General features: G+C 34.7%; 1 protein-coding gene across 1 annotated transcript; it reads left to right on the plus strand.

The window, feature by feature from the left end:
* The first annotated feature begins 8,052 nt into the window (after positions 1 to 8,052).
* Positions 8,053 to 8,943, plus strand: LOC128221738 (ctenidin-3-like). The gene is made up of 2 exons (XM_052930339.1): positions 8,053 to 8,287; positions 8,828 to 8,943. The coding sequence occupies exons 1-2, from the start codon at positions 8,053 to 8,055 to the stop codon at positions 8,941 to 8,943; spliced, it is 351 nt and encodes a 116-aa protein (XP_052786299.1).
* Positions 8,944 to 14,691: the final 5,748 nt, after the last annotated feature.

Below are 14,691 nucleotides of genomic sequence, written 5' to 3' on the forward strand. Positions count from 1 at the left end.
CCATTAAAGGGACTTTCTCAGATTTTATACCGTAAGCCATTTAAAATGATAGTGATATATAACCATTAAAGGGACTTTCTCAGGTTTTATACCGTAAGCCATTTAAAATGATAGTGATATATAACCATTAAAGGGACTTTCTCAGGTTTTATACCGTAAGCCATTTAAATTAATAGTGATACATAACCATTAAAGGGACTTTCTCAGGTTTTATACCGTAAGCCATTTAAATTAATAGTGTTACATAACCATTAAAGGGACTTTCTCAGGTTTAATACCGTAAGACATTTAAATTAATAGTGATACAAACCATTAAAGGGACTTTCTCAGGTTTTATACCGTAAGCCATTTAAATTAATAGTGATACATAACCATTAAAGGAACTTTCTCAGGTTTTATACCGTAAGCCATTTAAATTAATAGTGATACATAACCATTAAAGGAACTTTCTCAGGTTTTATACCGTAAGCCATTTAAATTAATAGTGAAACATAACCATTCAAGGGACTTTCTCAGGTTTTAAACCGTACGACTTTAAAATTAATAGTGATTTAAATTGATAGTGATACATAACCATTAAAGGGACTTTCTCAGGTTTTAAACCGTACGACTTTAAAATTAAAAGTGATTTAAATTGATAGTGATACATAACCATTAAAGGGACATTGTTAAGGTTTTAAACCGTTAGCCATTTAAATTCATAGTGACATTTATCCATTAAAGGGACTTTCTCAGGGTTTAAAATTAAAAGGGAAACATAATCATTGAAGGGACTTCTTTAAGTTTTATACCGTAAGCCAATACAATTACAGGAAAAACATAATTGTTAAAGGGACTTTCTAAGGGTTTATATAGCCTGACAAAGGTTAAAATCAATACTGATACATTACCATTAAAGGGACTTTCTTAGGGTTTACACCGTCAGCCATTCAATTTAATAGTGATAAATTACGACTTTTTTTAGGTTTTATACCGTAACCAATTAAAATTAAAAGGGAAACATAACCATTGAAGGGACTTTTTTTAGGTTTTATACCGTAAGCCATTACAATAATTACGGAAACATAACCGCTAAAGGGACTTTCTATGGATTTATATGGTCTGACATTAAACTCAAAGGTGATAAATAACGGTTAACGAGCCTTTCTCAGGTTATATACGGTCTGATCATTAATTTAAAGGTTCGTGTGCAATGTAAAACAATACATGCGACAACCAGAAGTATGAATGAGTGGTCTTATATACACAAATGTTTGGATATATATATCAAAATACCTCAATCTGCGAAAAGAAAACCGTTATCAACGCAACTCAATGCTGAACATATGATTGAATAATTGAATTTTACTAAGGTTTCTTATAAAGTTTGTCTGTGTTTTTTATTTATTTAATTACAATTGGTGCCATCATATTACCAAACATACGACCATACATTGTAAGATCAGGAAATTCAGGTTAATATTAACGAAGTATCAAAATACTCGTATTCAGATCTTAACTCATTTCCTTTAAACACCCTGCCAAATAATTCCAGTATTTCCAACTGTTAAAAACATTACAACCAAGAAAATGCGATTCGGAAATCGAATGTACGGTGCGGACGTTGATAAGATTACCCAATTAATAACAAGAATCACTCTAAATAATTATGGGGGATTCTCCAATATAAGTCAATAGTGGTCCGTCCTTCTAGACTATCGAAGCCAAAATGGGAAATAATGAAACTATAATGATCATTTACTTTACTGTACTTTGTGCAATCATCACTCTCGCTTTTCACCAAGGCGGACTGAGTTATCTTTCCTGCCAGGGCGCATGTGAGTTAAGATTGTGGTCACCAAGTCGTACAAATTTGTTTCCTACGGGTGCTTCCGTTTCCCCTACAACACAAGGACACACTCTCGCCTAACATCGCACCAAAGAGTGATGTGTGTTTTAGTCCTAATATTCTGCACATGTACAGATAAAGGAATTCAAAATGGACAAATAAAATACAAGTAAATTCATTATTCAAATTTAAAAGAAACACATGGTGTCCCTGTAAAGACTGTTGTTTTTTTTTAAAATTGAATTCATATTAATGTGATGATGCCATGTTTATGTCATGTTTATAAATATATTTGTATATGAGAGGGTAATATATGCACATGGAGTGGTGTGCGGTATAAGATTGAATGATGTGAGATCTTATGCCTATCAAACCTTAATTATTAATAGTTGCGAAACGTCTTACATAGTCAGTAGCATCACGCTTGCTGAAATAAATATCCTGTATATCAATCGGAGAGATATTTGTGTTTGCTATTGTTACACGCCATTGAACACCTTGCCTGCTGCTTTGTACATTGTGCTTTCTTACTTGCACATCTTGCAGTATTGAATCCCCTATTCGTTAATTTAGCATGTGATTTGCAAGCTTCGTGAAAAATGCACATCTTGCAATATTGAATCCTCTATTCGTTAATTGGGCATCTGTCTTGCTAGCTCTGTGGAAGTTGCACATCCTGCAGTATTGAATTCACTATTTGTTAATTGGGCATCTGTCTGGCTAGCTTCGTGAAAATTTCACATCTTGCAGAAATGCATCCATTTTTTGTTAATTGGTCAGCTCTCTTGCTAGCTTCGTGAAAGTTGCACATCTTGCAATATTGAATCCTCTATTCGTTAATTGGGCATCTGTCTTGCTAGCTAAGCGAAAGTTGCACATCTTGCAGTATTTCATCCTCTATTCGTTAAATGGGCATCTGTCTTTCTGGGCATCTGTCTTGCTAGCTTCGCGAAAGTTGCACATCTGGCAGAATTTCATTCTCTATTCGTTAATTCGGCATCTGTTTAGCTAGCTTCGCGAAATTTGCACATCTTGCAGTATTGCAACCTCTCTTCGATAACTGGGCATCTGACTTGCTAGCATTGTGAAAGTTGCACAACGTACAGTATTGTATCCTTTATTCATTGTTTGGGCATCTGTTTTGCTAGCTTCGTGAAAGTTACTTTCTTTTATCATGGCTGGTTCAACGTTAGCCTATGCATTCATGCACATGTGTATGTGTTCTTTATTACATAGCGGTCAATTGTCAATTAATTGATTCGTCTCAGATAAAATCGTTTTAAAAAGTCTTATTAAAACTGTCTTTACCTCTAGCTAGCTTTACAGCTTACTTCCTGACTTACTTGTCTTCCTTATTTTCTAATATTCAACATGAATATCTAATGTCAGCAAACATCAGGACGAATACTACGTAGCCGAATTTAGCAAACATGATGCAAATGTCACTAATATGAGTGCTTTTTTATTTCACCAGGTAGCTCTGCGCAAACAATATCGGTAATTTCTAAAAATAGTTTTATACACATGGAACGGTGACAGGCATAAGCGTGCAGTTCAAAATATAATACATTGGTAACTGGTCAAAAAATCCGTTCAGTTCCGTATAACTTTGCGAACTTTCGCCCTCCTGTGCCCAAAACGGAACTGTTATACATTCTGCTTCGTGGCTCATCACATAGTACTTGCTTCAATATGCTTAACGGTCGTAAGGAGAATTTCCAATGTTTCCAAATGATTAATATACTCCAAACTCCTGCAGCTTAAGTATTACAATTCCGTTGTTAACATTCAAAATAAATTGATTGGAATTTAGCATGAAGAAACATAACCAATATAATAGCATTTAATCACATATTCGCTCAAATGATGAATTAAGGATACAATATGACAAGACATACAAGTCAGAACGCAGGATGTAATGTTTGTTTCAATATCGCCCAGTGTCCATAAACAATCTTATATCAGTTCCCTGCCTAAATCATCTTTTTTGGGGGTCATATTAAGAAATGTATGAATATGTTAATTCATTTTTGCGATCTACAGAAAATAGAGCAAGCGCAGCGAGGTCGCACTAAACTAAGTTTGGTGTTTGATTAGTTGACACACTAGGTCCACACTTTGTGTAGTCACGTGGTAATTTGGCGCGAAAGTAGTTGGTTGATTGCACTGGCTTTGTGAATATGTTAATAAAAGCAAGTGAAATTGATTGATGTTTGTACAAAAATGGGAAAGCATTGAAAAAATGATCGTTCACAATACTTTTCGTTTATAAACTGTCGATATTCAGAGTATTAGAATTACCTTAGAGTTGATTGCACCTTTTTTATTCATTATGATCAATAAAAGATTCCACATTTTGATATTGAATTTGTTTGATTGGTTTTATATTACAAAGAACATTTGTAAGGTAAAAACGTGAATGAGATTTGTATATGAATATTGTCACATTTAAGTTGTGCACGGAATAGATGACAATACGATTTGATAGATGAATACATTTTCTTTGATGAGGGTTTTGTTGGCTTGGCTTGACCCAACTAAAATTGCTTCGATTGGAGTGTTGTTGGCTAGGCTTGACCGCACTTATATTGCTTCGATTAGAGTTTCGATTGCCTGGCTTCAATTCACTAAAGTTGCTTTGATTGGGGTGTTGCTGACTAGACTTGACCTCACTAAATTTTCTTTGATAAGGGTGCTGTTGCCTTAGCTTGACCGTACAATTTTTTTTTTATTAAGATGTGGTAAGCTAGCCTTGACCTCACTGAGTTTTCTTTGATTAGTGTGTTGCTGGTTTGGCTTGACCGCAAACAAATATTTTATAAGGGTGTTGTTGTCTTGGCTTGACCGCACTAAAATTGTTTCAAGTAGGATATAATTGGCTTGGCTTGAGCGAACTAAAATTTCTTTGATAAGGATGTTGTTGGCCAGGCTTGACCGCACTAAGTATTTTATGATTAGGGTCTGTTGGCTAGGCTTGAGCTCACTAAAATTTCTTCATTCAGTGTGTTTATGGCTAAACATCACCTCAATAATCTTTTCTTTTAGTTTGCTATTTACTAGGTTGACCGCACTAAATATTTTCTTTCAATATCCCTTTTGCTGTGATCACCTTCACCGTTGGCTAGGGGTTGAACTCACTAAAATTTCTTCGATAAGTTTGTTATTGGCTTGTCTTGACCTAACTAACGTTTTTTTCGACTTTTTGTTGTTGGCTAGGATTAACCTAACTAACGTTTTTTCCGATTATTTGATGTTGGCTAGGCATGACCTAATTAAAGTTCCTTCAATCATTTTGCTATTCGCTAGGCTTGACCTAACGGAAGTTTCTTCAATCTGTATGCTGTTGGCCTCGCTTAACCTTACAAAAAGTCGATAAATTTGATGCTGGTTAGGCTTGAACTTATTTATGTTTCTTCGATTAGTGTGTTGTTGGCTAAAGTTCCTTCGATAAGCTAGGCTTATTCTTGACCCCGCTAAAATGTCATTTATCATTGTTCTGTTGGCTAGACTTGACCTAAGTAAAGTTTCTTCGTTAAGCTTGCTGTTTACTAATCTTTACGGCACCAATGTGTCTTTTCATTAATGTATATTTTGAATATTTCACCTGTTTTCTTAATGTGCCCATGGCTCGATTTGACCTTACTTATGTTTTTTTTTTCTATTCATGTATTGTTGGCTAAGCTTAACGTCACTATCGTAGCTTCGATTACTCTGCTGTTGACTAAGCTGAATGTCACTATCGTTGCTTCAATTACTCTGCTGCAGCCTAAACTTGATCACATTTTCGTTTCTTTAATAACTCTGCTGTTGGCTAGACTTGACCTCACTATCGTTTCTTCGCTTACACGGCTGTTGGCTAAGCTTGACCTTACGGTCGTTTCTTCGACTTCTCTGCTGTTAGCTAAGCTTGACCTCACTCTCGTTTCTTCGATTACTCTGCTGTTGGCTAAGCTTGACCCTACGATCGTTTCTTCGATTACTCTACTTTTGACTAAGCTTGACCTCACTATCGTTTCTTCGATTACTGTGCTGTTGGCTAAGCTTGACCTTACTATCGTTTTTTCGATTACTCTGCTGTTGGCTGGGTTTGACCTCACTATCGTTTCAACGATTACTGTTGGCTAAGCCTGACCACACTTTCGTTCTTTCGATTACTTTACTGTTGACTCAGCTTGACCTCACTATCGTTTGTTCGATTACTCTGCTGTTGGCTAAGCTTGACCTCACTATCGTTTCTTCGATTACTCTACTGTTGGCTAGACTTGATCTCACTATCGTTTCTTCGATTACTCTACTGTTGGCTAGACTTGATCTCACTATCATTTCTTCGATTACACTGCTGTTGGCTAAATTTGTCCGCACTAACGTTTCTTCGATTACTCTGCTGTTGGCTAAGCCTGACTTCACTCTTGTTTTTTCGATTACTCTGCTGTTGGCTTGGCCTTACCTCACTATCGTTTCTTCGATTACTCTACTGTTGGCTAAGCCTGACCACACTTTCGTTCTTTCGAATTCTCTACTGTTGGCTAGGTTTGACCTCACTATTGTTCTTCGATTACGCTACTGTTGGCTAGGCCTGACTTCACTATCGTTTCTTCGATTCCTCTACTGTTGGCTAAGCCTGACCGAACTTTCGTTCTTTCGATTTCTCTACGTTTGGCTAGGTTTGACCTCACTATCGTTTTTTCGAATACTCTACTGTTGGCTAGGCCTGACCTCACTATCGTCTCTTCGATTACTCTACTGTTGGCTAAGCCTGACCACACTCGTTCTTTCGATTACTGTGCTGTTGACTCAGCCTGGCCTCACTATCTTTTCTTCGATTACTCTCCTGTTGGCTTAATTCGTCCGCATTAACGTTCTTCGATTACTCTTCTGTTGGCTAATCTTGACCACACTTTCGTTTCTTCGATTACGCTACTGTTGGATTAGCTTGACCTCACTATCGTCTTTTTCGATTAATCTGCTAATTGCTAAATTGTCTTCTTTGTGTGCTTGGCTCGGCTTGACCTCACTGTCGTTTTTTTTCGATTAATCTGCTGTTGGCTAGGCTTGATCTAACTAAATTGTCTTCGATTTGTGTGCTTGGCTAGGATTGACGTCACTAATTTGTCTTCGATTAGTTTGTTTTTCTGCGATTGACCTCACTAGATTGTCCTTGATTAGTGTGCTTGGCTAAGCTTGACCTGAATAAATTGTCCCTGATTAGTGTGCTTCGCTAGGCTTGACCTGACTTAATTGTCTTTAACGGTTTCTTCAAACACCTAAGTGCTGGACTATCCTAAACACACGATTTCCAGCGTTCTCCACGTTAATATTTTTGTATTGTTAATGTCAAAAACTAGAATTACCGAAAACGGTTCATTTGAGTATAATTTAAATAATCTTTGCTTTGGCTTGAAAAATTTGAATCTTTCCACATGGTTGTTTTGTATGATTAAAATAAGTGTGGATGGATTTTGAGAAATGTGAACACTTCTACATATAAACAACTTACCGTTTTGTTTTTGCACAGTTTCTTTTTTGACATATTGGGCGTTTATACTAAAGTACTTTTTTAAAAGTAAGGGAGTGATTGACTAATATTTATTGACATATCTCGTGCGTCATAGGTATGTTCGTATTAATTGTTCATGTCCTGTACGTATAGGTACATTGGTTGTAGTTATATTTGTGACAAAGGAAGACTACGTTATAAGGTATTTCCCTACTGGGGCCCACGGGGCAAAAGGGAGGGTCATACTTATGAGTATAAATGATCCGATATATCGTGCAATTCAACTATAGGAGAAAGGTTTCCATCTGCTTGGCAAGTGAATGTTTAATATTTAACATTTAATTTACGTGTGTAAGGGACAAATCGAAAATAGCACTTTAATGTAACCTTTTTTGATAAATTACTGATTTCATCACCTGGAAGGGAAAAATAAATCAAGGGATCTGTTTGTTTACTATAACTATAAAACAATAGTTAAGGAAATTTATTATCATAGAATGTGTATTTTAATGTTGATTTTTGTTTTGTGTAACTGTTAATCTGGTTCGGAATTTACAAGTATTATTATAGGTATTCTAAGATAGACGTTAAAGCACCTAAGTATTCGACCGATGCGTTTAGATATCAAAGATAAAATAATTTTTTAAACACACTATAAAATTTAATAAGGAATTTAAACTATCGCTTTGTTATCTTACAGAGGTGAAAGAATATTATAAAAGCAAAGATGAAGGTCGCCATTGTAACTGGTATCTGCTTGATGAGTGTGGTGTTGCTGGTCACTGCCACGGAACAGTACATGTACAGCAGCGGTGTTGGCGCGGGGTACGGTAACTATGGCTACGGGATGGCGACCATGCCCTACTACGGAGGCGGTGGACAATATGGTGGAGGCGGTTTCGGTGGTGGTTTCGGCGGAGGCAAGGGTGGATTCGGCGGTATTTTTGGGACCATCATTTACTGTAAGTATCTTGAAAGGATTTACAATTGCATATAACTTCAATTTTTTCACAGTGTATATAAACGATTGTTTCATACGGATGTTTTTTTTACAAAACTGTCATTATTCAAAACACACGCCTCGACATGCATACCAAATTCTGGTCATTATAATATTATCAAACCACAAATGTACAAACAACGTACTATTATTTTAAACATTGGGCGAATCGTTCAGAACTGTGTTTTAATTAACAACTTTCTTAACGAAATCGTTATCAACTTTAAAAGAAGTCATAATTGATGAAATGCTCATATATTTGAATAGTACATGTACAGCTGAAACAGTCGTTTGTTTCGAATAGTGTTAAAAATGCATGAGTTCACAAGTGTATCTTTTCACTTTTCAGTGCAGTAAGGAATTGTAGAATAAGCAACAATAATGACAACAACGCTGTTAACTTACAAAATTCTAAATAATCGGCCAATTGCCTCCGTTGTACAATTGCAATGATTTTAATAATGCCAAGTGCCTGAATCAATTCTACTGCTCATATTTGCAGTGTTCGTGTTCATTTTCATCATCCAACTTCTTTTCGGCGGCGGTGGTTTGGGTGGCATTGGCGGTGGTTTGGGCGAAATTGGAGGCAAGAGCGGAAAAGGCGGCAACGGTTACTAGACAAGCTTCTGGTGAGAAATTATCCGTTAATTAAAAAGGAGTTTAAAATGTTTATATACATTTATTTATATTTTATAATGTTAATAAACATTTATTGATAGTTTTTAATGTTTATATACATTGATTTATAATTTATAATGTTTATATACATTTATATATAATTTATATTGTTTATAATCATTTATATGAAGTTTACAATGTTTATATACATTTATATATAATTTATAATGTTTATATACATTAATATACAATGTCCAGTGTTAAATACAGAACGTTTTATATTGATATACATTTGATATCTCATTCGGAATACCTCGGCCATTTTCGATCGAAACCAACCAAGGATGTATGCCGGTACATCAGTATAGTTTAAACGTATATTTTGTCTATCTGAGTTTAAATTGATTGCCAATAAATTGTATTATTGCATAAATAATTACGAGTCATAAGAGTAAAGTCATGAAGTTTAACTTCTGAACTGAAATTTCTACGCGATTTACTTGCCGAGTAGTAAAATGTAAAGATTTATGACATTGTAAACCGCCCAAAGATCTTTTCGATAGAAAATGGCCGATGTTTTCCGAATATTGATTTCCTCGGGACAGATGAAGTTAAAGTGTATGTAGTTATTGAAATAAAAGTTTCGCAACTATTACAAATGAGTTTACATTTTATAATATGAATTATCGGAAACATCATTATACTAATACTCTGCCAAATTTCATTGTTTAACATGTCAGATAACTTAAATTCTTCTCTGATATAAAAATAGTATTTGCTTTGGATTATCCAGAACTTAGATACAACATTATTTACACTGACATTCATTGTGTCGAGTAGGATTTGGTTTCTGATTTACTTGACAGATCTGATTTCGAAAAACGTACATAGTCGAAAACGTTATAATTTCAAAACGTTGAGTGATGCAATATAATATTTTTGTTTATTTCAGATATGGACAGGACCTGAATGATCAATAATATTTCGTATATTTGTTGTAACATTTTGCAATATTAAACTCACGTTTATCAATACTATCTTGCTCAATGTAAACATGTGTGTCTAATATTTAACCAAACGATAGTCATAACCACCATACGAAGCTATTAACGTGAGTCATCACCGTCATCATTAAAGAGATGTTCTCATGTTTTAAACAGTCATAAAGTCATGTAAAAAGGATACATAACCATTTAAGGTTGTATACAGTAAGCCATTAAAATTAAAAGTGATACATAGCCATTAAAGGCACTTATTAAGGTTTTATACCGTAAGCCATTAAAATTAAAAGGGAAACATAACCATTGAAGGGACTTTTTTAGGTTATATACCGTAAGCCATTACAATAATTGAGAAAACATAATCGCTAAAGGCACTTTTTATGGGTTTATATAGTCTGACATTTAACTCAAAGGTGATAAATAACGGTTAATGACTCTTTCCCAGGTTGTATACAGTCTGACTTTTAATTTAAAGGTCCATGTGCAATGTAAAACAATACACGCGACAACATTATATTATATATCAGAGGTATGAATGAGTGGTCATATGTACACTCATATTTGATGGTATATATTTAAATGCCACAATCTGCGAAAAAACAACGTTATCAACGCAATTCAATGCTGGAAATATAATTGAATAATTCAATTTTACTAACGTTTCTAATTAAGTTTGTTCGTTTTTATTTATTTATTTATTTAATAACAATTTGGCCATTATACTACCGAGAGTATTAACATACATAGTTAGATCAGGAAATTCAGGTTGATACTTACTAAATAACAGAAATCGAATTAAGATTTAAACTCGTTTTTTTCTTGTACACTCTGCCTAATATTTCCAGTCTTTCCAACTGTTAAAAACATATGTCACATTACAACCAAGAAAATACGATTCGGAAATCGAACCTACGCTGCGGTCGTTGATAAGATTACCCAATTATTAACAAGAATCACTCTGAATAATTATGGGGGATTCTCCAATATAAGTTATGTGAGGTACGTCCTTTCAGACGATCGAAGCAAAATGGGAAATAATGAAATTACAATCCTACATTGTGTTATCTCCCTTCCATGCGTATATCAAAATCAAATCTATCTGAGTCAGGTAAACATAATAGGAAAATAAGTCTATACTTGTATAAAGTTACATAAATGATAATATACAGTATAAAGAACATCAACAAGAGCTGTGTAGTTTGTTCTCTGTTCATTCTTTCGTAAACATACATATCATAAATAAATATTAGCTGAAAAAATGCGTTTGTTTCCCCCCAAAAAAACATTGACAAACTGTGGTTTTCAATGGCTTGGTTCTATGGCAGATGTTTAAGTGAATGCAAAGGTATTAAAAATTCGTATGAAGATATTAAGATTAACATGTAGTTGCGTGCGAGGAGAGTGATAAATGCAGTGTCAGCGAGTCTTAACAGTTCAAGTTCTAAGTGATCTTTTCTTTGAGACTTTTAAACCCCATTGTAGTTTTAACGTGTTTTTTGTGTGGTTTACGTGTACTTTGTGCGGTCAACGTGTACTTTGTGCGGTCAACGTGTACTTTGTGCGGCTAACGTGTATTTTGTGCAGTTATCGCTCTCGCTTTTCACCAAGGCGAGCTGAGTTATCATTCCTGCTTGTGACTTTGGTTTGTAGTCACCAAGTCGTACCATTGGGTTCCCCCACAACACCGTACCACATTCTCGCTTAACATCGTGTCGGTTAAGCTGATTAATATAATAGCATTAGTACTTCACAATCGTTGTAAAATAAACACGTTTAACACTTAAAAGTATAAGTACTCGTCGAGTTTTGTTACATCTAAATAAATCAGAATTCCACCCTACTTGTATGTTTTCATTCGTTATAATTTATGCTTTGCATCAGCGTTGACCCAGATGCGTGCTATAATTTGATCGGCAAACCATCTTAGTCAGTTAAATCACGCTTGCTAAAATAAATATCCAGTATTTCCATTGGCTATTGTAAAACGCCAGTGTAGGGATCCGTCTTGCTAGCTTCTTGAAAGTTACTTTCTTTTATAATTGCTGGTGTAACGTTTGCCTATACATACATGTGCATGTGTATGTTTTCTGTATTACTTAGCGGTCAATTGTCAATTAATTCATTAGTCCCAGAAACAATCGTGTTAAATAGTCTTATAAAAGCTCTCTTTATCTCTAGCTAGGTTTATAGCGTACTTACTAACTTATTGTCTTTCCTGGCTTATTTTTCCAATATTCAACATGAATGACAAATGTCAGCAAGCATCAGGACGAATACTGTGTAGCCGAATTTAGCCAGCACCCTGAAAATTTTACTAATACCAGTGTTTCTTTTTATTTCGCCACCTAGCTCTGCGCAAACAATGTCGGTCATTTCTAAAATAGTTTTAACAAACGAAACGGTGACCGGCATTAGTGTGCAGCTCAAAATATAATATAAGTATAACTGGTCGAGAATTCCGTTCGGTTCCGTATAACACTGCGAACATGCGCTCTCCTGTGCCCAAAACGGAACTGTAATACTTTCTGCTTCGTGGCACATAAAAAGTGCTTGCTCTGGAAAATTTGATTTTCCTAAATGATTTATATACTTCATAGCCTTACCACTTTACTAAGCAGATTATTATAATTCCGTTGTTTACATTGAAAATAAACTAAATGGAATATAGCATCAAAGAACATGAAATAAACTGAATAGAACAAAGCATCAAACAACATAATATGTATAGTAAAAATATAGTAAAAAAATAATATGATAACCGATTTCAGAATGAAATGATTCTTATTTGTTTTAATTTCAGGCAAATATTTTAAGACATGGACCTTGCGACAAAAATTGAAGTGCAAGGAAAGTAATTGTATTAACGTTTAGCAACGGGTGGATCCTAAAGTATTTTTGCTGACACCGAGCTTAACTAAAGGCGACAGCATCGAATTAATCAGTGTCGATATTTCATTAGGTATCATGAGTTCTCTACAAGTATGTTCATAATCCGTACGAATAGATCTGGAGACACTAGAACATTCGGTTAAAAACACTAGATCATTTTCGAAAATTGATCCCATAACACATGTAGAGTGTCGCTCTCCAACAACGGTTTGTTAAAAATTCTACTGTGGGGGTTGATAGTCAACGAGTATTTAAATAAGTATATAAATGTACATGCACGGTCGCCATTTTAAATGCATTATATTTTGTGCGGCAGCCATTTAATTGACGCTTTGCTCTAAATATCATATTTAATAACAGAAAGACGAGCCTCGATTGTGATTCAGCTATATTTAGAAATTCGGTATTGCGCAAATTTTTTGAAATCATACGAGTGACTTTTAATTAACATATTGTATTGCCATAAATGATTACACAATCACTTCCAATGATATCGTCATATTGAATTTAAATAGAAAAATAATACCCTTTGATCGATAAAACAATGTATGTTTGTCCTATTTAGAAATCAATAATCCAGCCAACAATATACTAATTTTCCTTATGGGCCGTTTCATTTTTTATTAAACGAAAAACCCATTCCCCTGCTTCAATTAATTATTAGGGTTTTGAATACGGGTATGTTTCCTGATATTTGGAGAGATAGTATATTGTATTTTATTGTCCAAGTGCGAAAAGCGGGCTTTGAAGAAAACCGTTTTTGTATTACCTTTTTTCAAATATAATATATAATTATGTACATTGGCAGCATAGTATGAAAACCTTTATGAGGCATAGGCTGGTTTTCGGTCTGGATATTCGACAACAAAAACTATATGAAACACTTTGCATTGTATGATACAGAAATATTCCAATAAGCCCGGTAAGAGGGGGGTAGATTTTATATATAAAACTTCAATTTATAAAACGGGGCTTCCAGGACGTGATCAACCATAACTTATTGACTAGTTTTAAGAGTAAATGAAATGCTTTTCCGTGTATTAAAGATTTTATATTCAAATATATGCGGGTGCGTGCGAGGTGGCGATGACATAGTTACACAAATCTTGAGTTGTAAAGTTATTCGAGGCAAGGGAACGTAAGAAGAACAAAACTGTTAAATCTAAATAATAATGAGTCATCCACTTTCCTAATGAACTTATTGTTTTACATACAGAACAAATTGTTGATGAAATATGCGTACATTTCATAGATGACATTGCAAAATGAACTGACACTGTTTTTGCACTAAAAGTACAGTTAAATTCTATTTCGGAATTCTGTGATTAACTGGTATGACTATTTAAAAATAGTGGGCCTCTGCGGTCAATATTCCAAAATCAATATTTGAAAATGACAAAAATAGAGAGCATTTATCAATTTGCAATTCTGCTGAAGCCTTTAACAATTTACAATGATAACAATGTGCAGTAAAATATCGAACACCATGAATAACAATCAATTTTAACAATACAAAAAATACGCAATTTGATAACATCCAACTGGTAGTATATGCATTAAAGTGGTTGATATGACCTACGTTGGTCTGTCATGTTTAACTATATGCAGAGATTTAAAAGTTATTCGCTATAGCTTTCTTTGATGACTCTGCGGCGTGTTCGGTGTGTAAATGGAGTATCAGACGATGATGGCGAAGCGTTACTTGGTACTGCCTTTATGTTGATGTTGGACCAAGAATGTCTCGTGCGAACATTTTATTCAAACCGCCATGAAATGTCTCTGAGAACCTTGGGCTGCGGAATTCGTATTTTTATTCGGAAAACGACATAACTTGGCTGACTAAACTGGCACTGAAATT

Source organism: Mya arenaria, chromosome 16 (genome assembly GCF_026914265.1).
Source record: "Mya arenaria isolate MELC-2E11 chromosome 16, ASM2691426v1".
NCBI classification, from domain to species: Eukaryota; Metazoa; Mollusca; class Bivalvia; order Myida; family Myidae; genus Mya; species Mya arenaria.